This window comes from Apostichopus japonicus, chromosome 9 (genome assembly GCF_037975245.1).
Source record: "Apostichopus japonicus isolate 1M-3 chromosome 9, ASM3797524v1, whole genome shotgun sequence".
In the NCBI taxonomy this organism is placed as follows: Eukaryota; Metazoa; Echinodermata; class Holothuroidea; order Aspidochirotida; family Stichopodidae; genus Apostichopus; species Apostichopus japonicus.
The window spans coordinates 4,483,049-4,506,263 of record NC_092569.1 but is presented as its reverse complement, the minus strand read 5'-3'; the positions used below and the strand labels follow the sequence as shown (position 1 = coordinate 4,506,263).

Here is a 23,215-nt window from a genome sequence, read left to right as displayed (position 1 = left end):
GCCATACCTGGAGCTCATCCTGTAGTAAGTAATGTTGATATGCACATGCTATTGTGTCTGGGCTGGGTAAAATATAATTCCATATCCTAGGTTGCCAAGGTCAGCTCTGTGCATCGTTGTCTTTGTAGAGAGTTTCAGAGTATGTTTGGTAGACCAAAGCAAGTGTGGTTAGGAAATAACGGCTTTTGAACAGCATGTGTTTGTATTTGATTAGATGTGTGTGTGCTTGAAGCTATGAGGTTGGAATGGGACTTATTGTGATTAGTCAATACCCAGTATGTGAACATAGATCCATCGTTATTATTTATAATTCCTTTTGAAACAGGAGAACTGGAGCATGAAGTTGATGGACAAATTTAGGAATGAGAGGAACACTTGCAAGCAGAAAAGAGGAGAAGAAACAGTTATAAGTGACACCTTTGCCACTGCAAAATAACCAAGTAGATGACCCAGTTAGCAAACAAAGGCATAAAATGTAAGTATAGGTATAACTTTTGAGAATGAAGCTCATCTTGAGGAAAATAGACATCGTTAAATAATTAATATACTAGACTAAAATTGCATTATGCAGTCCTGTTCACAAATGACAGAATAGTCAGGAGTTATATGCAATGACCTAACACACCATCACACCATCTACGCAGCATGTATCATTTAATTCCATTTGAAATGATCACAAAAAGAAGAATTCTTGTTGTAATGTACGCTGATAATAATTAGTTCTCTTGTTTGTGTATAATAACACAAACTTCTTAACCGCCGAGGTGTTAAGGCTATTGGCATTTCACTGTGGTAAGATATACACGCATTTCACACGCTAGTCATATTATTGTCATTATTAAAACTTTTGATATGTCCTTCCTGTACGTTGATTCCCCCCCCCCCACCCTCCCCACAGTCTATTATTTACTCCTCATTATTTAATTCTCTCTTTATCCTTCTACAGTTTATATTTTTTCCCTGACTTATTTACTTTTCTCCCTCTTTGTTTACTAATGCATTTACTTCTTTATTTGAGTTCGCCTTGCCCTCTGTATACCTGCACTAGTACAGTAGTTTGCCTCTTGTATTTTCTGTTACTCGTCTTTGCGTCCGAAGTTCATACTAGGGTCGAAACGAGACCCCCCCTCCCTTTTTTTTATAACATAATGACCAGAAATAACAGATTTTTTCTTGCTTTGACGGGGCGTAAAAATGGCGATTTTTTAATAAATGGCGATTTTTCTTTACTTTATTAGGAAGCTAGCACTGCCCCTGACATTATAACCGGAAATCAGTGCTCAGGGTAAGTTCTTATCATGCCCACACCCCCCGGGGGAGATCTTCGGTACTAAAAATGAAAGCCTTAATTTAAATAAAGAAGATGAAATACAAGCATGTTTGAGGGAGGATGGTCATCTCTTTCTGGAATATGTGATGGTCCTTAAAAGAACCGTTTTGTTTGTTACATACAGCTTAATACTGTGTTGCCTCTCCCCGACTATCGATGACCGCTGGTATTGCCTTCTTTAAGTTGTTGATGAAGGTTCGGCACTTTTGTGGGTCACCCGCTCCCTCCAGAACTTAAGAATTCCTTCCACCAGTTCCTCCTTCTTGTGTGGCTTCCATTCTTTTCCACCTTTTCGATCGGATTTACTGTAGGTCAGGGCTCTCTGGGGGAGTCTTCCACCATGTAATATTGGTTTCCTCCATGAAACGTCTTGCGTACAGACTGGTGTGTTTTGGGTCGGTATCTTGCATCAGACGAAAACCTTCTGGGAAATTTTTGGGACCGACAGGCAGAAGAGCGTCTCGTAAAATTTCCACGAAGAACTCCTGACGCATTATCCCATCGAAGATGAAGATGTCAGTAGCCCCCCGCTTCGAAATACTGGCCCACACGTGCAATTTGTATGGGTGCTTCGGTTTTCCTTTAAGTTTAGGTTTTGTGCCTTTACGGTGAAATACTATCCTGGCATGATGATCTAGCTCGATTGAACATTCGTCAGTAAACACAACGTCATTGTAAGTTTCATTCGTTAGAGCCAGTTCTCTGATGTGTATCAAACGCTTCATACGGTTTTGCCTTCTGATATTTTGGGCAAACTGAGTCTGATTAAACACCCTACCAAGTTCAAGCTTCTTCTTCCTGATAGTGGATGTGGCGAAACTGGTGCCCGTGGCCTTATGTAATTCTCAGCGAAGATCTGCTGAAGTCAACTCGTCGTTAGTCTCCATCAACCCATCAATAAGTTTAAGATGCTCTGTAGTCATACTTCATTGCCGTCCACCCCGCTTCTTGTTTTGCAGGTTACTTCTCGTACGGAATCTCGCTATAATGTTCTTCACGGTGTTCCGAGATATCAACACACCAGAATCTTTAAGTTCTCGCCAAATTTGTAAAGGTGGTTTTCTTCCGAGAATTGCCGCACGTACAATATTCAGTCGTATATGCGTTGGTACTAACTTGCCTGGCATATTGTATTCGAAGGTATAGCTCAAGGAAAACTGAGTAATGATATGACCCTTGCAGAATGAATGCATGCAGTGAGCAAACCTGTTGAGCTATTACAGACCCACATGGTAGTCTCCCTATTGATGTTTGATTGCATTATGTTAACAAGATAAAGCACTGCCTAAAATAGGCAGAAAGTTTATTGGCGGTGTCATTAAAGTAATTACTTTGTATAAAGCAAAGAACTTTGAGATCCCTGCTACCATTCGAATACAGTTTCTGTAGAAGAGAGCCATTACCGTGTAGTATTTCAATACCAACATGATTTCAGTAAAGACGTCAGTGCAAGCAGTGGATCCTGCATGTGGAATCTGGCTCATTGGAAAAGTTTTGGAGAAGAGAGCCGACGCCTTCAAAATTCGCTGGGCGAACTACAGAGTTACCGGTTGCTAAAGAAAAGACGAGACTGTCCGTGCCAAAGCGGCAATGTCGGCTGGATAGCGAAAATTGGAAAGCAACCCAACCGTATTTATATCAGAAAGGTGAAGAAGTAACAATTAAGAAGGCGGACGGAACTTCTGGAGAGTGTGTAAAAGTCGAGGAAAACGACTCTTTTAACTGCATGGTAAGTACCAAGGATTTACAGTCGCAACCCCCCCCCCCCCCCCCAATTGCCAATCGCCCTGAAGAACTGTAGGCCTCTTTACCATTTTGTTATGATAGTGTAAACTTGCTTTAAGTCTTCCTCTGGTTATTTTTTAATCTCAATACAGTATCTCGATAATGATAAAATCTAACGTTAATATCTTGTTAGAAGAAAATTAATGGTTTTTGAACTGATACTTCTTTACTCGTCCAGTGAAAGTAGGGGGTACAGTAGGCGGTTTACAATATCTAACGCAACGTATAGTGGCGAAGCAACTCGTTATTTCTTATAGCAAGCCTGAGAAACATTGGCTTAGAATATGTTCCTGTAATGAAGCAAAATAGCAACTACTTTGTATATTCTGCTTAGTTGTCTCGTTCTCAAATATAATTTTTTTGTCGCGCACGTAAGAATTGACCTGAACACCATGTACAGTATATATTGCATCTAATTTTTTTTTTTTTTTGAAACCTTGAGATACGGCCGATTTTTAACACTTCATTTGAAAACTAAATCTTTAAGACTTTTTGGGCCTACAGTATCTGTAGCCTAGAATCAACAATTCAACAACAATTTCTTTCAATCACCGAAAGCCCGAGGAACATTATAAAGTATATTCTTCTTGGTTGTCTCGTTCTCAAAATGCGTTTTTTTTTTGTCGTTCACCGTATCGACATTATATATATCCTTCCAGATCTATGCCAAAAGCAGAAGCCTTAAATATGAGTGGCTCAAGGATATGAATCTGGTGGAATCAACGCATCGGAGGCAACGGTTAGTAATGATTGTAAACCAGGGAGAGGGCTCAACAAGCCGCAGTAATACTGTTGTTCATCGGGATGTCGTCAACCACCAAAGGGACCAAGAAAACGAAACCCCGCACAGGCGCCCCGCACAACGTATGCAAAGAACGTCAAGCAAGGCTCCGTCGACGATGAAGAAGACAAGGACGCTGGTGCCCAAAAAGGTACGGTGAGCTATCATTTTGGTGGTTACGAAGTAATTTACAGTAAATCCTTCAATCACACCTTTCCATTTAATTCCTTTGATAACCTGCTCGGACACAGCAAAAAAATTGGAAAGAAGTATTTATATAAATGTGACACTGTGTGTATACAGCGTACTGCATATCTGTAAAAGTGACGATTTGAAAAGTTGAAGTTGTTATTAAATGCATAATTGAAATTTCTGCGTAAAAAGTACAGGTTCCAGATAGTAGTACCTCTTTCTCCTCATTAACGATCAACATGGCAAAAGAAGATAAATTGATACGATGCTATTCATAGATGTCCTCAATATACACAATTGGGATGGAACTTAATCGTTTCTATAACAAGCTTTGTGGGTTTGAAAAAGCCGATCAGTTACAAAGTTTAAGGTGACTCAATTATAAACAAACACCAGTACATAACAAGGACCACAGAGAGGGGTGGGGGGGGGGTAGCCTCCTCCATTTTTTTCTTGCTATGTAAATTTTGAAATGATCACCTTATTACCGTGGACCGTTTTTCCCTAGAAAAAAAAGGTTTTTTTTTGTCTCTGCAGTCCCTGTAAAATAATTCTTTACTCAGTACACCTAACTTTTAAAGCAGAAAAACAGACTGAACGTACTTGATTAAATGATGCATACCTAATACAGTAACCTTCATTTTGTTTATTCATTTGTTCTAACAGATTGCAAAGAGGATAGCCATTGGGCCGGCAGCCCCAGTGTCCGCCACAGACAGAAGGGATGGCAGATGGATGCGCTGATGCTGCCACAATGGCACTTCAGTCAGCGGTGTTGTCAGCCACAGCAGAGGGCAATCCCCCACCTTTGCCGGATGAGTGGTCGAGGGCTACTCCAGCCTTTGGTTGCTCAGCAGTGTGCGACGGACGATTTGCAGAATTATCGTTGAAGATGTTAGCGCAGTCCGAAGAACTTGCAGAGTTGAGGAAGAGAGTGGATGAGATGGAGAGGAAGCAAGGGTCAATTCAGCAGCCACCAACAACTACTTCTTCCCCAATGCCTGTACCTGCCACACCGCCACCAATTGAGCTTTCCAGTGCAGTCGGCAATGCTCTACTTACTCTGTCTTCCTCGCCCGCACCCGCACCCACACCACTGCAAGTGCAAGATAGCCCCATCCATGTTCTCCTGTCTAAATGTTGCCAGGATCGAAGGCAAATGGCAAAACTTCTGGTTGCACAATATTTAACGGCGGAAGAGCAAGTATGTGGGAACACATCAGGGAAGCGGGGCAAGACCCAACCAGATCAACACCGCCTACAGAAAATAAGACGCTCCATATTTGACTTTGCACCGCTGCCGACACATCAGGCAGAGGAAGCTGAGTGGGCACGTGTGAAGACAACCATCGATCTCTTCAACAGGCACTACCGACAGCAACTGCGAGAGAAGGCTAATGCAACAGTAGATAACCTTATCTAGTTGTACAGAAGAATATTCCTTATGTTGTAATGTAACAATTTTCTGTGAGTTAAAACTGAACTTCAGCACAAATAATATCTTTTTAGTTGTCTCCTGCAGTAGTGTAAGTTACACAAAACAAGATCCATTTTATTCATTCTATATTTAAAGGATGTTGAACAAGTTACTGTAGATGCTTCTAAAACATTCCTCAACATGTAAAATAAATGGGAAAAAAAATATAGGATTTATGAGTGATATAAAGTTTACAAAATATAAAATGTGTTGCCTCAGTAATGCTTTTTTTTTTCACTTAAGAATAACATGCGTGTGATTTTTTTGTGTGCTATTTTTTATACGCTATTTTGTTAAACTTATACATTTTTTTCCTCACTCAGTCAGATCATATTGGACAAGCTCCGAAATTGTACAGATAAATAGAGCTTATTTAAAATGCATTTTACGATTCCTCACACTGCCGGTAAAAGTCTGTATCTCCTTCCGTTTTCGAGTTATGAGTGATTTAAAGTTTACAAAGTGTAAAACGTGTTTCCTCAAATAATGTTTTTCAATTTACGAATAACATGAGTGTGATTTTATTTAGTAGATCATATTGGACAAGCTCCGAAATTGTACTTATAGATAGAGTGTACTTACAATGCATTTTAAAATTCGATTTTAAGTTAATAGAGTTACGTAATGTGCTCTGATGTCAGTCTATTTGGTTCAAAATAAATTTTCAAAAATTAAATATTCTCTCAACACTTTTCAGTGTCTGTAGTAAAATCAGTTCATATGAAAATAACGATGTACGCTTAGGTCTTTGTTTAAGCATGTAGCCACCCCCCCCCCCCGCCTCCACTTTTCCTCAAGCTTTGAAGTCAACCCTTGGATAACGCGCGTGGGAATTGCTGCGGATGTGTTTGATGTTCCAACCATTTTACTATGTTACATTCAAATGGCACCGCGGCATCTGCATTGCAGTGCCAGGTCGTAACAACAAAACTAAATGGAAGTTTAAATCTATTAATTCACTGTTAACATTTTGGATAACATGGACTTGGTCCAACGTGGTCGGATTGCTTGTAAAACTTAGCAGTGTGAGGCCAAATGTTCTCTGGGTTATGTTACAGCTTGTTCATTCCTCCTCCGCTCCAGAATATTTTGGAGACCTGTGAAAGTTACAGAGTTTTACCTTTTTTTAAGCTGTTTTTTAACGACCCGGGAATGGGGGTGGAGGGGGTTGAGGGATGAAAAGGGACAAGATTTGTCAACTCCAAACACAAAGTAAATGGTATGGATTGAGTTAATCTTTGATATGACCCTCTCCTCTGAGAATAGTTATCTGAAATTTTCAAACTGTTTCCAAACAATGTAATCGATTTGGAAGGTTTATTGTCTCGGGAATGATTGTATCTCCTAGCCTACACGGAACTTGATTTTGCCATGAGCGTAGTCTGTAACTTCTGTATCAATATGTAGTCATTACACTCTCCTCAACTCTCTCCACCTCCGAAGATTCTGCTTCTGTACAAACTTTTGTTTGCTTTTCCCCCGAGTCGAACTAGGCTCTGAGTAACAGCAGAATGCCACCAGCAATAGCAAAGCCTGCTCCATGAAATGAATAGAAAATGTTAAAAAAAAGTATGTTTGGCTGGAAAAATAGCTAGTCTTGATGCGACTTGCCGACTCCAAATCGAAATTATGGATTAGGATTAAAGCATAGTAGGGGATGTTTGCTTTGTAACATGTATGTGCACTTATAATGTTGACATTCATCGATAAAGTTCCCATAATATTCTTTTTGATGTCTGACCCCAAGGGCAAGGTTACCCACCTGGGAGATGGAAGAATATTGTGCTGCTGATGTTAGATGTAAGAGTGACTTAGATCTGCACCCAGCACAAAAATTTGATCGCAGGAACTTTTTTAATTTGTGACAGGGTTACAGAACAGGCTATGTGTACCACCAGCCGTGGTGTGAGACACGAACTGAAGCCCAAGAGCAGCGTCGCCTACCCAGCCGCCTCCTCCAACTTCACCTACATCTACGACAACAAATTTGAGAAGAGCAAACGATCAAGATTTTGAACAGGAGGCAGGCCGGCGAGAAGACAAAATGGCTGAACACGCCAAACACATACTCCAAGGTGGAGGTAGCCCAAGAGTATGCCGACTGGAGAGAGAAAGAGGAAGGGGAAGACGAGGGCTACAAGACGAAGATTCACGTGAGTAGTATTGACATGTAATTGGTGGTAGGCACATCATCTGTTTGACAGAATCACCCGACAGAATCCTTAATTTTGGGCAATTTGGGGACTTTGACAATTCAAGACATCGAAGAGGCGCTTGCCAAATTGATGAAAATGTTGATTTTAGCACTTCAGAAACAAAAAAATCTAAATCTAAAATGTCCTACAGATGGAATTATCAGAAGTTAGTCATCCTTTGTTTGTTTGCTATTAATTCAGCAAATTGTTGATCTTTTCAGAAGGAAAACAGGGATAGAAGGGTTTGGGGGGGGGAGGGGAAGCGGGATTGTCACCATCCTGGATAATGTGATTTTGTGTCATCCACAACTCTTCTCTCTCATTTCATTTTTCACAGTGGGTAGGTGACAAGGACCCCAAGAGTGGTGATTCGCTCGCTATCACAGATCCACAACAGTTTGCAAGACAGGGACAAGGTCCTAAGGAGTACAAGAAGAAGGCTAAAACCGTACGTTGATGACGTTATACACTGTTATTTCTAATTGGTTGTTTTATTTTTGTTATTTGTCACCGCTTTCTTCTTCCTCTCACTTCTTTCCCATTTTTAGCCTTTCCCCTAATTCGGTCTTCCAAGGAGTGAATGATGTATCTGGTATGTTAAAGAAAAAGTGGTAAAAAAAAAGAAGATAATGTAAAAGTGTATCAGTGGGTGAGGCCCTGGATTCGTTGAAGCGGACTCCCCACGTAGGTAGGGTTCACCTCTTGTAGGGAGCGGACTCCTCATTTAGGGAGCGCTTTCCACATGAAAGGAGGGTTCTCCCAAGAAAGTTCTTTAAGTTGTGCTATTTACTACTTTTGTATTTTTATGTCAGGTTGAAGCTGGGTGGGTGTATATTTCCATTCCATTCCTGTTGTGTTCTAACACGCCTCATACCTGCGCAACAGTGTCCTGTTTCATTTAAGCTTTTACACTGGTACGAGAGTAAACCACCTGTATCAGCCCGACGACCCTCTCATCAATAAATTGTTTCACAAAGCAGAGAAAACCGTGGGAAAATTAACAGAAAAAATGCAGCGAACTGAAAATTCTTGGAATGAACATAATATTGTAAACATTGATCAAGATTTAATAATATGGTTAAGTTTGATCAAGGTACCAGTTTACTTAAAACTGTAAAGTTTTTTTTTTTTTCCGTCTGTAGTTAGGTAATTGCTTGGCTGGCCTATCCCCCAATCCCAACAATTTTTTTTATGTTATTTGATTAAGCATTATCTTGACTGCACCTACCAATGGGTTGCCAAAAAGTATCCTTGCTTACAAAAATTGTAAAAATCTTCATCATTAATACAAAACAAGCACTAAGTAATAGAAAGAGAGAAAATAAAAGGGAGGGGGGAGGGCAATTTTGTTTTATCAATGTGCCTGGTGTGACAATCATAAAGATACCATGTGTACTTATTAAAGTGTGGTGAAATTTACGAATGGTCTCGACATTCCTGCCGTTAGGTTCTATGTAGGTAATATTAGTGAATGTTGATCAAGAAGGTACATGTGCCACGGGGAAAAGTTGAGAAATTAGCTACTCCCCCCTCCCACTCCACCCAATAAAATGTGTGGGTAAATTGACACTGAAGCTAGTACTTGGACATGCCACTGGAGTTGCACTTCATGTTAAAATCAATAGGTTGAACAAACTTCCATTCATAAGATCGAATCAATTGATCAATCTCAAATTACTTAAGCCAGCTTACTCGGCAACAAATATCTTTCAGTTATGGCTTGTTTTGATATTCTTCATTAAAGTGGCCATGACACAAAAATTTCAAAGTTCTATAATTTTGGGATCCATCAAAGAATGTTCTCTAGAACATGTATTCACCAATGCCAGTTTAAAACTTGATTTTTCAAGTCGAAAATTGAGAATGAATTTACCCTCTTTGGCGTTAGAAACTTTGTTTACTCGAAAAAAAAATCTGATTTGCATGACGTCATGTGACGTCACGTTTTGAACATATTTGTTGTCGCTGCTTACGATCCTCCGAACATACCATTCACGTACACAGTAGACAAGTACACATACCACTAGTAGTTACTAAACAAAACACCGATCACAAGTGCGATATCAAATCAAAATTTCCTGTGAAATGGCGGATCCAGAACCAATTGCGGCAACCGAAGTTCAAAGTGATAGTGGTTCTTCACCAGGCAGTGAAATTGGGTTATAATTAGAGTGCCCATTCTCATATTCGAAGCAGACAGTGAAGGCGATGATCAGGCCAATATTGAACCGAACGTTGAGGGTGGACCTGAAGTGTTAGAACTGTATCAGTTCGAGCCTGTTAAACGAGCCGAAATTGAAGCTCCACAACATATCGAAGAAGAAACCCGTTCGGAACTATTGCAAGGAACATACAACGTGGTAAGAAAATATTAACGAAGCATTTTAAACACAAAATCCAGTCCATTTTGTGCATGTGTTGTTGGAATTTGCGGAATACCTAAACCGTATTGTGCGTTGTGTTAAGGTGACTTACAACCCATATGTACGGTGTGTTGGCTATGTATTCATACATGTACAAGGTTCTCCACTTGCCACATTGGAGGTTTCCTGTTCTCCGATCTGGTCTTCGGAGTTTTTAATGTGGAATACTTGACAGGAGAACGACTTGTTTATGTCGACCCGTTAAAGTCCATTTGTTTTATCATCGTAGTATGCTTTCGTGAAGTGTTCGCAACATACGGAGCTGTATACTGGCAAGGCCCAGTGAAATTGGCGCTGGTGTTGTGCACTAACTTGGTCATAATTGCCATGTTTTTTTTGTCCTTCAGCCATGGATGAAGGCTAATTGCATGGGTTATGATATTTATGCAGCCCCCAACAACACAACGGACCGGCAGTCCTCTCTGATAGTTTACAACAGTTGTAAAACAATTGGAAATTTCTAGCGATATAGCGCAATAACAGTGGTTGTTCTCTCAGTGTAAATGTGCGTGTATATGGAACGGTATGATTGTCGCGCATCCGGTACATGCCTGGGCTTGGCACTTGTGTTCCTAACACGACGTCATCATTGTCTTGTTGTGAAATCGCATTTTGAGATATATATTTTTGGATGAGGATATTAAAACGTTAATTAATAATTAGTCCTTGAGGTTTTCAAGGTGATGAGGACAGTTTTGAATATAGATTTTCTCATAGATTCAGAGGAAGCTACTCTCGATTAGTTGGATTTTTCGTGTCATGGCCTCTTTAATGATTACACAAAGTGATTGGTTTTAAGTGTAGAGAAATCATGTCACCTTTTATGTGAGTTTCCATAAATCAATGCTTTGCTGTACTTTTGTTGGTGAACTCGGTTGATCAGTGCTGTTCTACCCAACCTCTACCCTCCACCTATCCCCACCCCCAAATTGCAGTTGTTTTCGGATTGGTTTGACTAAACTCACATGTTTGATAGACTTACCTGCAGCTTTTCTTTTCTTTTCAATTGAGTGTTTTATTTGAAATTATTTTTGAAGTGATATTGTTTCGTAAGCTTCACTTTCACCCTCATTTTGCATGAAAAAATGCTTTTGTGGTAATGTATGTATCTTTGCTGAACATCAGAAAGATACAAGAAAATAATTTCATAATTAAACTATAGTTTAGAGAATTAATACCCAGGAGATTCTCAAAGAATATTATTTTAGATGCGCCAGACTTTCTGAAACATCGGTTCTGATCCTGCCAGACTGTATGTTTATTGCTCAGTTAAAGTTGCATTCAGCTTGAAAAATGTCAATTAAAAACCAAACCATGTATACCATATCAAATACGAACATAATGTTCAAATGATAGAAATTACACAAAGAGGAAGTTTTAACCTCCGACTATGTCCATATTAGCTTTTAGCGTTAGTCTTTTCCATGTTTTACTGTAACTGTTTTAGCTTTAGTGTTTGGCTAACAAACAGTTTAAAAAAAAAATGGGGGGAAAAGTGCTCCTTTAATCTAAATTGCCTGCTTGGAATATAGCTCCACTTTTAGTCAAATTACAGTAGTGCATATCACCTTTAAATGCTGTCATTCTTCAATCTTCTTAAACTAGTTCCCCCAAAATTGCTTGACTTTCTCTCAAAGCTGTGATGTTGCCTCGACCGAAAAGAGGGGAGAAAGGAGAAACTGTTTTCTTTCTCAATTCAGCCATCTTTTTGGGCATTTTTTGTTGTTACTGTTCAGCGAAGAAATGCTACAATGATGTGATTTTGATGTGACGTTGTTACAATTTGTCACAACATGTCACAAGTCTGTATTTACTCTGTCGTTGTCGTTGATGTTGTTGCAAGTTTTGGTTTTCCTTCCCCACTCGGTCGTCCAGGATGCGCCGCTGTCGGATTCTCATGACGGTATGGAACCGGGCCAACAGGTATTGGAAATAAATTTATTAACAAAAGCAAAACAAAAGCGCATCTTGGGAAATAATAGCAACCGAAATATCATCATTTTGTCAGGGTGGATTTATATTGCAAACTTGAGGTTTGCGTATTATCTATGAGGACATTATTAGAACAAAAAATGCCACCCTGAATACTTGAAATATGCAAAATTCTTAAAACCACAGAAAGATCAAATGTAAGAGAAGTTCAAGATGTCTTACTTAACTTTGCATATAGCAGAAGGGACAGAGGTGATCAGGCTAATTAGCCATGTGAAGTTGCACCTCTTTGGGCGTGGGTTGGAGGGGGAGAAATACACCAAGGGTTTCGTACGGAAATATTGCATAATATTGCGTTCACCTGGTGGTAATTGGAATTGAATATAAAGTGTAGTACGTTAAATGCTACTTCGCAAAATTGATTGATCTTTTAGTTTTCAATTCAGTCTTCGTCTCTGAAATGCTCTCTCAACCGATTCTCCATTCAGTGATAAAACGACATCTGGAGTCTACTTTAAGTCTCTGCTTGTTTGTTTCTTTCTGTCCTCTCTAAATACGAAGTCTCAATGTCTGCCCCATCCATGTTTTGCCATGCCAAGCATCATATGTTTACGGGCTAATTGCACCCATTTCGACAGCCCTGAAGTAAAACTCGTCAAAGTGTTTTTACGGAGCTATCCAGTGGCTACTTAACCAGATACCGGTTATTTAAACAATTAGTGAATTGCTACCAGCAACTCTACTGATTGCAGGTTTGACTGCTTGTAGTCAATGTGGTTTGAATACCCTCAACAAACTCTCTATTCCTTGGCTTTTATGCTCTCTGTCTTTGGCCTATGAAAAAATGTATACCAAAGCTAAAAAGACGAAAACACAGCCCACGTGCTGTAAAATGCTTTTCCTTTACACGCTAACAGCAAAACAATGCTAGTGTGGTGCTCAGATGTTAAAACCGTTGATCAGACAATTTTAAATGCAGGATAATCCCTTTTTTTAAGTCTTCAATATTTATAGAAAAACATTAACTTATCAGTTTTCAACAAAATTTTGAAAAAGCAAAAACAGACAAATTAAATTTTCAACTATATCTAGAAATTTCACCTGCATCAAGATTGATGTCAAGTAAATGAAATTAAAACCAAAGAAAAAGAACAAGGAAATGCTTATCATTTTCAAGGGAAAATTGAAGGGAAAAAAAGGCTATCATTTTCCAATTAAGTTGCTTCTGATCTGAAAATTGAAAAATTGGATGTAGTACTACTCCAAAGAGAAGCAAACCCAATCTGAAAGTTAAGACACATCAGTTGCAGTTCTGGTAATTATTGCATGGCACAGAAATTCAGTCGTGTAAACTACATAAACACTGGGGAAAGTTTTTCTTTTATCTTTCATTTTTCCCAAACATTGCAATCATTTTTTTTTAACACAATTTTTTGCATTCTCGTCACAGCGCCATAGGAGGATTAATTTTCACTGCCAATATGTAATTGTGGGTGTATCAGGATGGTTCAAAGTTCAAACCCCTGTGAATTGAATGACAGAGAGATGATTAAGAGACAAAAACAAGAAAACTTTCATTTCTGAAGGAACTTCATTGGCTCCCTATCAGCTACAGAATCCAGTATAAACTTGTCACGTTTTGTGCTCATCATCTTGAACGGCCTGTGTACCTGTCACAACTTCTCTTGCCATATACTCCAACTCGCACACTTCATTCCTCCAACAAACTGTATTTAACTGTTCCAAAACCACGATTGAAGAGCTATGGTTACAGAAGCTTCCAATACTCTGGGTCTTATCTCTGGAACAAGTTACCAGATCACATTCGAACATGCTATAAACTTTCTACTTTCAAAAGTCTACTTAAGACCCATTTTTTCACTTGTTCTTTTGTAAATTAATTCTTTGTAAAGCGCTTTGAGCAGTGACTTTTGTTTACTGATTTGGCGCTATATAAGTCTCATTTATTATCATTTTCATTATTTTTTGATGGTAATATGACACCAAAAATTGTGTAAGCCCTCAACAGTTATCCAGGTGCCTGCTTACTTTACAATTTTTGTGGGACTAGACAGGGTATGGTCAAATTTGTAGTCACAGTTTCACACAGAAAGTTGCAGTGTCTTCTGAGAACGCTGTTAGTTGCTATAGCAACATCAAGTTTGTCAAGTCCGTCTGGGTGACTTCAACGCACAAATGAGTGTACAACTGCACAAAGGAAGACCAAAAGAGAAAACAGCTTGACTTCCTGATATTGAAATTCTGTAATAAATAAATCGAAGGCTTTCAGAAGAATTCAGCGCAACTGAAATGATTGATTAACAGTAATTTTACCAAACCTGTGGAGGAAGTTATTGTGGCAAGTTGAACGCATACAATCCAGCCGTGGCGGATCTCTAACACTGTTTTTGCAGTTTAAGAATCAAGAAATATTACTCTTGAAATTAATTTGTCATTCGAAAAAAGAAAGCGGTCAACAGTTTTTCATTATCACTTTCCAGTCCAGACAAACAGCTGTGGGAATGGTTATAAAAACAATAATACGTACCTTGTGCGGCCTATTTAAGCAGAAAAAAAAGGAGTTAAAAACAAACCATTTTCAATTTAAATTTTCCTGCATTCAAGCACTTCATTCAAGCAGCCCAAATCTCAATACTTAAAGTGCTTTTGTTCATTTCTCTATTAAGGTTTCTTTTTGGTTTTGTTTCTGTATTCTTCCTCCTTTTATTTATCTGCACATTAACTGCTTTGCCTGTGCCTGCTCACATTTCTAGTTTTCATGTATTCCTTTTTTCTTTTTTACTTTTTTTGGCATGTGGGCACTCACATTTACTTAATAATTTCAAACTTATTATTCCAAATATTTGTTATAATGTTATATAATATGAATACAAAATTCAACATTATTGAATAATAACATTTTTTTGGGACAAATTCTTGTAATATTTCACCTTCACATTGAAGTTTTCACTTGGGTTGGGGACGGGGTGGAGGATGGGAGATTATTGGCTGTCAGAGGGGGCTGAAATGAGGGAGATCTCATGCCATATCAAGATTTGTGGTCAGTGTCGTTCTGCATGTCCTGCTTAATGTACAATGCTCTCATCTTCCGGATGATTCGACCAATCAGCATTCACTCCAGGACCATGTTAAGTTGTCACATTTTGTGGCATTCTTTTCCTCTACTTCCTTGGACTCTTAAAAGCCATCGTTATTAAATGAGACAAGCTTCTTTGAACTGTTGAGAGAAGAGTGAACAAACAAGAAATTTAAAAGGAGACTGAAACAAAGAGATAGCAGTACAGTTGCCTTTAGTTAAAATTAGTCGTTATTATCGTAATGGGCGTTTGTGACGGTCAATGATTACTTCCTTCCTGGGTTTGGATAAACCGTTACAAGCCTTTGTCACTGGGTCCTGTCTTTCTTCCAACCTGTTGTTGACAAATTTACCTGTTTAGAGTTCCTCCTGTCAAGAGTTACGAGTCTTACTTTTTAATGCTGTTATCATCTCAGTGAAGCTTGAACATATATGCAAATGTAAAGTTGCTAGAAATTACTAAACCTATAATGCATTTATCCATATTTATAATTATTATTATGATGAACCTCTGCATGTACATTATATCAAAAATAACACTATCACATTTCTGCTTTCCATCTTGAGAGAGGGATGTATATTTGACAGTCTTTCTGCAATATTTTATGTCATATTTTCAAGCCATGATGGCCGCCTTTATATATATATATATTACAAATGGTAGAAGTATGAGTTAATTTTATATTAAACACATATAACACAGAAGTATGAATTATATTATATTACACATGGAAAAAATTAAACTGACAGATGTGATGAATGGTTTCATCCTCTGCTGATTCTTGTCTTGGTCAAAAGAGGGACGAGAGAAATACAACAGAGGTTTTAATAAATATGAATTAACAGCTCACACCTCGTCTTCCTTGATTTTGCCCTCCTCAGCCAACGACCCGAACGCTCAAGTCTACGCCAAGTCTAAAGGAATTATCCAGAGGGAGTACCAAGACGAGGCTGTACTGTACACAGCCTACACTCCCAATCCATTCACGTCGATATCAGAGAGAGATTTCCTTGATTACAAGAAAGAAATTGCGGATAAATCTGGTCAAGGTTTGTTCATCTCATTTACAAGTCCTGTAGATAAAATTTTTTTGATCCATTTTTTTTTTTTGGTGGGTTGGGTGCAGGGGTTGGGCAGATTGGTCTGATATGAGGGCTCGCTGACACAGCTTGGATCTATGACCTTTCAGCCCTTGTCCTCCCCTTCCCTTACCTTACCCCTCCCAAGGAATTGCCATGAAAGACAGATTTACACCCTACTTTAGATGTTATCAGTATACGTCTGTCTGTTTCACTCTTCAAGGAGAGTGAGAAAACCCATCTCCGTACGTTTCCTCCTCCGCAACACAGATTTGAATCTCTCCTCAGCAGTTCCATTTCTGGCTTAAATCATGCTACCCCTTCCCCATCTCACCACATTAAAATCCTGCTCCTACCCTGCCACTCCAATTCTGTTAAACTCCGCTATCATCCCAACCAGTCATGGTATAAATTAATTATGATCTTGTCAATGTCTCTCGCTTGTACGATTGCAGTTTTCCATCCTCTCTCTCTCCTCACAACTCTTTCAGATTAACCGAGGACGGTAGAAACGACCACAGTCAGTATGGTGAACGGCGAGAAGGAAGACAACGATGACAGGGCACCCTCCCCCACCCCCGAGGAGAGTCAGAGCGTGGAAGGTTCCCTCTCGAAGGACCTGCTCTCTCATTGACCGAGAAGAAGAAGAAGTTCCGAACGCCATCATTCTTGTCAAAGAAGAAGAAGGACAAAAAGGCGGAGAGCTAGAGGAAGAATCGCTACTTTTAAAATGACAGGTCAAATTTCTTGTCATAAGTTTGTTTGCGTGGAAAGTTGGTTGTAAACGTAGGACTGTTAGAGTTCAACTGTCCGACGCTGTGGGAAGGAGAGTGGGCCAACATATCTCTCAAGTACTGATCACATTAATCCTCTCCCCTCTCGTTATTACGATTTTTTTCTATTTTTTTTTTCTCATTGCAAGTACTATGTTTGTAGATGCATTATAACAGCTACATGTAAGTCAAGTATATGCCTACTCTGTGATGCGAGAAGCTTCTCTCAAGTGTCCATGGCGACGGGAAGTAGCCAGGGCAGTGGTCAATGGTATTAAAATGTCCAGATTTTTGTTTTGTTTCTTTGGCTTCCATTATATAAGTTTATTGGGTTTGTTGTCAAATAGTGAAATTAACTCTAGACTGGATCAGCATTACGTTCCAGGGGAAAGTTTTCTCCCTCTGTTTATTTTTTTTCCCCCCTTACTTTTTCTCTTAAATTTTTAGGCTTACAGGATCGCAGAGCGTACACGGTCTATTTACTCCAGTCGCATAATGTAACTTTTTTGTATAGTACATAATATCATGTATTTGTCGGAACAGATTTTAAGCATTGAAGTCGTATCACTTTCCTCGTTTAGTATTCTGTGTAGATATGTATGAGAATGGCGCATATAAAGGCTCCTTCCTTCCTTCTTGCATGCCCCGGTTTTGTAACGGGACCATGTGTTGGTTCGGTTTTTGGATTTCCCTGAAATGTTAATCTCATTAGTATTTTTTTTTTTAACCTATCTGAATGTTTGCATTGTTGTTAATATCATGCATGTTGTGAAGAGAAAGTTTGTCTTTTGTTTTTGTTTTGAGGCCAGGTCACAGTGATAGAAATCATGATACAACAGGTCTTTGATATATACAAACTGCCTTTACGATTGAGACAAAGCCACTCGTTCGTAATCTTATTAGATTGGAGCACAAACGTCACTTTTTATACATACTTTTTTTTATTTTAGTTCTTGAACTTCAAAAATCCAGCCAAGATTTTTAAACCACATTAGAACTGCTGTTGTGAAAGTAGACATTGAAAATCGCTTTGCTGAAATATTTCTGTATATTCTCGTGGATCAAGGACTATCAGACTAGCGTTATGTTGTAACAAAACTCTCTTCACAGGACGAGAGAGGGATGTTTAGAATTAATTCTCAACATGCCGCAGTGCAAAGTTCCAGGAAACAATGAAGCTAATATTTACTCTGTTTATGTGCGGTTATCAGGAGCATCACACGGAAATAAGAATAGAAACAATCCCTTTGCTAATTTATCATTTGTAATTATTTTTTTTGCTTATTCTCTAAAATCACTTAAAAAATTGCACAAGCATTTTTTGCCAGGAGCCTTAGCCATATCCAATTTCTAGTATGCCATGTACGATCCATGGAGATAGGAAATGATCTGGAATTGCTTTAATTTGTTTTGCCAAAGATGTTAAACATAGTAGACGAGCAGATACTGCTTTTTTCTAATGTCAATAAGAAACACTTTGAAACTGCCTGTAAGATTTGCATGCTCTCATATAAACACATCGTGTTATGTACACTTCACAGGCATGCTTCATTTTGTTTCCATATTTGAAGGATAGCTTTTTTTTTTCTATTGGCTTTGGATTCAGACCTACTTAAAACTTAGTTGTAGGAGTACCTTAGTAAGTGCAATTTTAATTGTAACGAAAACAAAACAAAAATAACGTAATTATCATATAGGTCGTTTTTTTTATTTTCGCAGGTTTAACAAAAGAAAGAAAAGAAAAAAGAATATTTCAGTAACAGCATCTGGTCAACAGAGGCCGATCTGTATGGAATGTGGTTTGTTTAGTTATCTAGTGTAGTGTAGAGTAGCATGAATAAAACAATTAACCTTGTTGAATGGATGAAGAATGAATGGGCTTTGTGAAACTTGGTATTTTGTAATAAAAGAAAGAAGGAAACAAACTTTTCAAAGGGTATTTTGTTTTTCAAATATGACTGCCTGCTGAAATTTTTTATTATTTACCTTAAGATATGAATGTAATCTTCATTTGTACAACAAAGCCAAGCTTAAAAACAATCTTTACTGTTTTTTTGTTTGTTAATTCATAATAATTAAATGGCTAGACATGTAAAAGTTATGAATATATTCCTTGTGTTATTAGGTTACGTCTTGGATGCATGTATTCATGTTTAAAGTATTTCATTACGACTTGTATTCACTAAGATAGTTCTTCAATGTTGTTTCATCTATGTCATATATATTGAAATATTAAACTGTGTTCTGTTGTTTTTTTAAAGTCTGAACACAGAATAAGCAGTGAAATACGGCGACAGGTTGTTAAAGTATGAAGTCTGTTAGCCCGCTGTTGACTCTTTATTTGTATATAGTCTTGCTCTTGACTTATGAAAGGTGTAGCTATGATTATGGTGCAGAATAATATTTGCCTGTAAACTTCAAATGCATTTTACAAGTTTAAACATGGGGGGTGTGAACAAACCTGTAGTTATGCATGCTGTGATTTGATAATAAGGGAATAGCTATCTTCAGACCACGAGATGGTGCATTCTCCTGTAACCTCTGGGCGGGTTCATTGACTGGGCTGTACCATTGTCCCGTGGATAAATGGAACAGTCGTACCAAAGGCCAAGAACTTGGCATGGTGTCCTCATGGTAAACATGTACAACTTAAAGACCAACTATGGAGACAATTTTTTTGGGGGGATTTTCCATTAATTTGGGAGTTTACATACCCATAATCAACATTGAGCAGAGGCCACTCCAGGAACAAGTGCTCATGGGATATATGGATATTGGTGTTATGGCTATGAATATTTATTAGCTGATGTTAGTTTAGTGCAGTGCTATTGAATATTCATGAATTTGTATCGACATATCAAAGTATTCAGATCAACAGGAAGAGAGCAGCCAAGTAGAAAACATCCCATTTCATTCAACAACTTTCTTGGTATTTTGCCTATTTGTGAGGTCACCATGGTGATGTGGACGCAATGACTCATTCTGCAGGCATTGTGTGTATGTCAGAGGGGTGCCTTATTAAGAGATTTGTAACAATAGCAGAGGTTGAAGGGAAATATTACAAATAGAAAGAGGCAGTATTTTTAGACAAGTTTGGATCAACTGATGTTCATTACAGATGTACTGAAACTACAAGCACAATGAATATTCATGTCATATATCAAAATTCGCATGATTCCTATGCCTGATTTTCCATGTTGTCGTCATGTGAGCGTTCGTGTTTAAGTGGAGGGTTTTGCAGTCACCATGGGAACCGTTACCCCTACAGATTGTATAGTTCATGCATGTAGTTTGCTTAACTAAAATTTTTGGAAAAATAGATTCTTTGCACAGAAATAAATAAAAAAAATGAATGGAAGCCCAAAAAATTTGGGAAGGTGAGGCGAGGTATAACTGCAAGGCTGTAAAATGATACAAAATTCATTTAAAGTTTAAGTTGAGATAAAACGTTGAATGTATATCCTGTATGGTAGTTAATTAGTGTTATGTAACCAAATTTGAATATTGATATAAGGAAACCTATAACTGGTTATCGAAGAGTGAATGGGATGATGGTCAAAAATGCTGTAAAGAAATTGCCATGGTATTAATCGTGACGTTGTATTTGTACGGCAAGATCACCCAGGTCGATCTGAAGTGTTTTTTTTTCCTTTCCAGAAAAGAGGTTTTGTTTTGTGAAGTGGTTGGTTGGTTGGAAGAGTAGACTTTGGATCGTCTCTTAATCCCAGGCTGGGGAGTGACAGGGACTTCTCTTTTCCAATATTTATAGTTTTTGGACAAAAGGTACTGACTGTTACCCTAGCCTTTCTAAACTCGGAATTAATTTTCAATCAAAAATAGTGGGGGGAGGGTGGGGGTAAAAGACACTTGACACATTTTGTTCCAGTAGAAACCAAACATAATAACATAATGCATGGGGGAATGGTGATATATATACTAATTTTTCTTTTCTTTTAGTCATTTGCATATGTTTCCTTTCTTTACTATGGCTTTATCATTGCTTGTGGGATTGGAATGGCTTCTTTAGGTGCTTTAGTTAATACACATAGTCCTGTACCACATGCAGATAACACCCACGTCATGTCATCGTTGTCGTACGTAAGTAACCTCTACCGAGGTACAAAATGGGAGGGGACGCTCCGACATCGCGACGTCTCGTCACGGTATTTTTTTTGTGCAGAATGGGTGAAGCGTTCTATCACAGTACACGAAGCTATGTAGAATTTTCAATGCACGTCCAATAATTGCAGGAACCACTGGTTTCTATTGTGTATTCATTGTCTCCATGGCAATTGCCTTTTTATGTATGCGATTCACACATGTGGTTCTTTGCACTTTTGCTTAATAATGTTGCAATATCGTGTCCCAAAAGAAGTGGAAAAATAAACAGGTGATCCTGAAATTCCTTTTCTTTCCGTATTTATTTCTTGTCTGTCTCTCTCTCATTTCTAGTGTGTGGAAGAAAAAACAGAGAGCGATTTGAGAACTTTTCTGGTCCTTACAAATGGAACTTGAAGTTGACCTCGCTTAACACCCCTACATATCGTATATATATATATATATATATATATATATATATATATATATATATATATATATATATATATATAACAGGATGTTATGACAAATCTTACAGACTAGTTTGCCCAAAAAATTGTTCTGACAAGACAGGATATTGCAGCCCCCACACAACACCCAATTCCAAAATAAACTTCAGATTCGTAATCAGCGTGTCGCGAACTACCAGAAAAGATACACATTAATCGCCTTTGCGACAAAAAGGTTTTTCACCTAAAAAAACCGTAATGGTAACGTACCCCTTGCAGTTTTTCCCAAAACTGACCCAAACTCGATTTCGCCCAAATTACGTAACAGGAGTTAATCGATGCTCAGGAGCCCAAATCTGCAACTCCCAGGTCCATATCTGCTTCCGTTCGGGAGATACGTGGACCCAAAGTTCAAGATAGAATTAAGTGTTCTTTATAAGTGCACCATTTGGAAAACCCCCTCTTTTCAGTCCCCTCTCTTGTCCCCTCTGAAACACCCATCGAAATTAAAATTAGACGTGGAGTAGAAGACACCCTTGTCTTTGTTATACACCAATTTCGTGTTATTATCTGACCGGGAAAGGCCTTTTGTTTGTTTATATTATTTCTATTTGCGCCAAAAATAGGTGTTTTGTCTTGAAAAGTTAAAAAAGTACCTCCTTTTGGTACCCAATTCGAAAATAAACTTCAGATTCGTAATCAGCGTGTCGCGAACTACCAGAAAAGATACACATTTATCGCCTTTGCGCCCTCTTATGACACTTTTTTCGCTCAGTTTGCAACTTCATAGGGACAATAGAAAAGCGAAAAACTTTTAGGGACAACAAAAGATTTTAATCCTTTGTTCGTCGTAAAAGTTTTTCGGTCTTACTTTTTCAAGTTTGAGGTGCAAAAATTTGTAGTCGCAAATGTGATAAATGTGTATCTTTTCTGGTAGTTCGCGACACGCTGATTACGAATCTGAAGTTTATTTTGGAATTGGGTACCAAAAAGAAGTACTTTTTTAACTTTTCAGACAAAAAACCTACTTTTGGCGCAAATAAAAATTGCCAAAAATTGACCCCAAATCGATTTAGCCCAAAAGACGTAATAGGGAGTAATCGATGCTCAGGAGCCCAAATCTGCAACTCCCACGTCCATATCTGCTTCCGTTCGGGAGATACGTGGTCCCAAAGTACAAGATAGAAATACGTGTTCTTTATAAGTGCACCATTTGGAAAACCCCCTCTTTTCAGCCCCCTCTCTTGTCCTCTCTGAAACACCCATCGAAATTAAAATTAGACGTGGAGTAGAAGACACCCTTGTCTTTGTTATACACCAATTTCGTGTTATTATCTGACCGGGAAAGGCTTTTTGTTCATATTATTTCTATTTGCGCCAAAAATAGGTGTTTTGTCTTGAAAAGTTAAAAAAAGTACCTCCTTTTGGTACCCAATTCGAAAATAAACTTCAGATTCGTAATCAGCGTGTCGCGAACTACCAGAAAAGATACACATTTATCGCCTTTGCGCCCTCTTATGACACTTTTTTCGCTCAGTTTGCAACTTCATAGGGACAATAGAAAAGCGAAAAACTTTTAGGGACAACAAAAGATTTTAATCCT

The 23,215-nt window shown here is 38.4% G+C and overlaps 2 protein-coding genes across 2 annotated transcripts; both read left to right on the top strand.

Annotated features, from left to right (window-relative positions):
• Window positions 1-2,770: 2,770 nt before the first annotated feature.
• Window positions 2,771-7,416, top strand: LOC139974425 (uncharacterized). The gene is made up of 3 exons (XM_071981581.1): window positions 2,771-3,059; window positions 3,775-4,047; window positions 4,755-7,416. The coding sequence occupies exons 1-3, from the start codon at window positions 3,057-3,059 to the stop codon at window positions 4,830-4,832; spliced, it is 354 nt and encodes a 117-aa protein (XP_071837682.1). The 5' UTR covers window positions 2,771-3,056; the 3' UTR covers window positions 4,833-7,416.
• LOC139973849 (uncharacterized) lies at window positions 5,944-21,440 on the top strand. Its single transcript, XM_071980723.1, has 6 exons — window positions 5,944-5,971; window positions 7,561-7,718; window positions 8,098-8,208; window positions 12,059-12,106; window positions 16,095-16,262; window positions 16,784-21,440. The coding sequence occupies exons 1-6, from the start codon at window positions 5,944-5,946 to the stop codon at window positions 16,799-16,801; spliced, it is 531 nt and encodes a 176-aa protein (XP_071836824.1). The 3' UTR covers window positions 16,802-21,440.
• The last annotated feature ends 1,775 nt before the right edge of the window (window positions 21,441-23,215 follow it).

Coding starts and splice junctions, on each gene's coding strand:
- LOC139974425 (XM_071981581.1), top strand. Junction 4,048..4,754: donor GGACGCTGGTGCCCAAAAAG/GTACGGTGAGCT, acceptor TTGTTCTAACAG/ATTGCAAAGAGGATAGCCAT.
- LOC139973849 (XM_071980723.1), top strand. CDS start 5,944: ATGCATTTTACGATTCCTCACACTGCCG. Junction 7,719..8,097: donor GCTACAAGACGAAGATTCAC/GTGAGTAGTATT, acceptor CATTTTTCACAG/TGGGTAGGTGACAAGGACCC. Junction 12,107..16,094: donor GTATGGAACCGGGCCAACAG/GTATTGGAAATA, acceptor TGCCCTCCTCAG/CCAACGACCCGAACGCTCAA.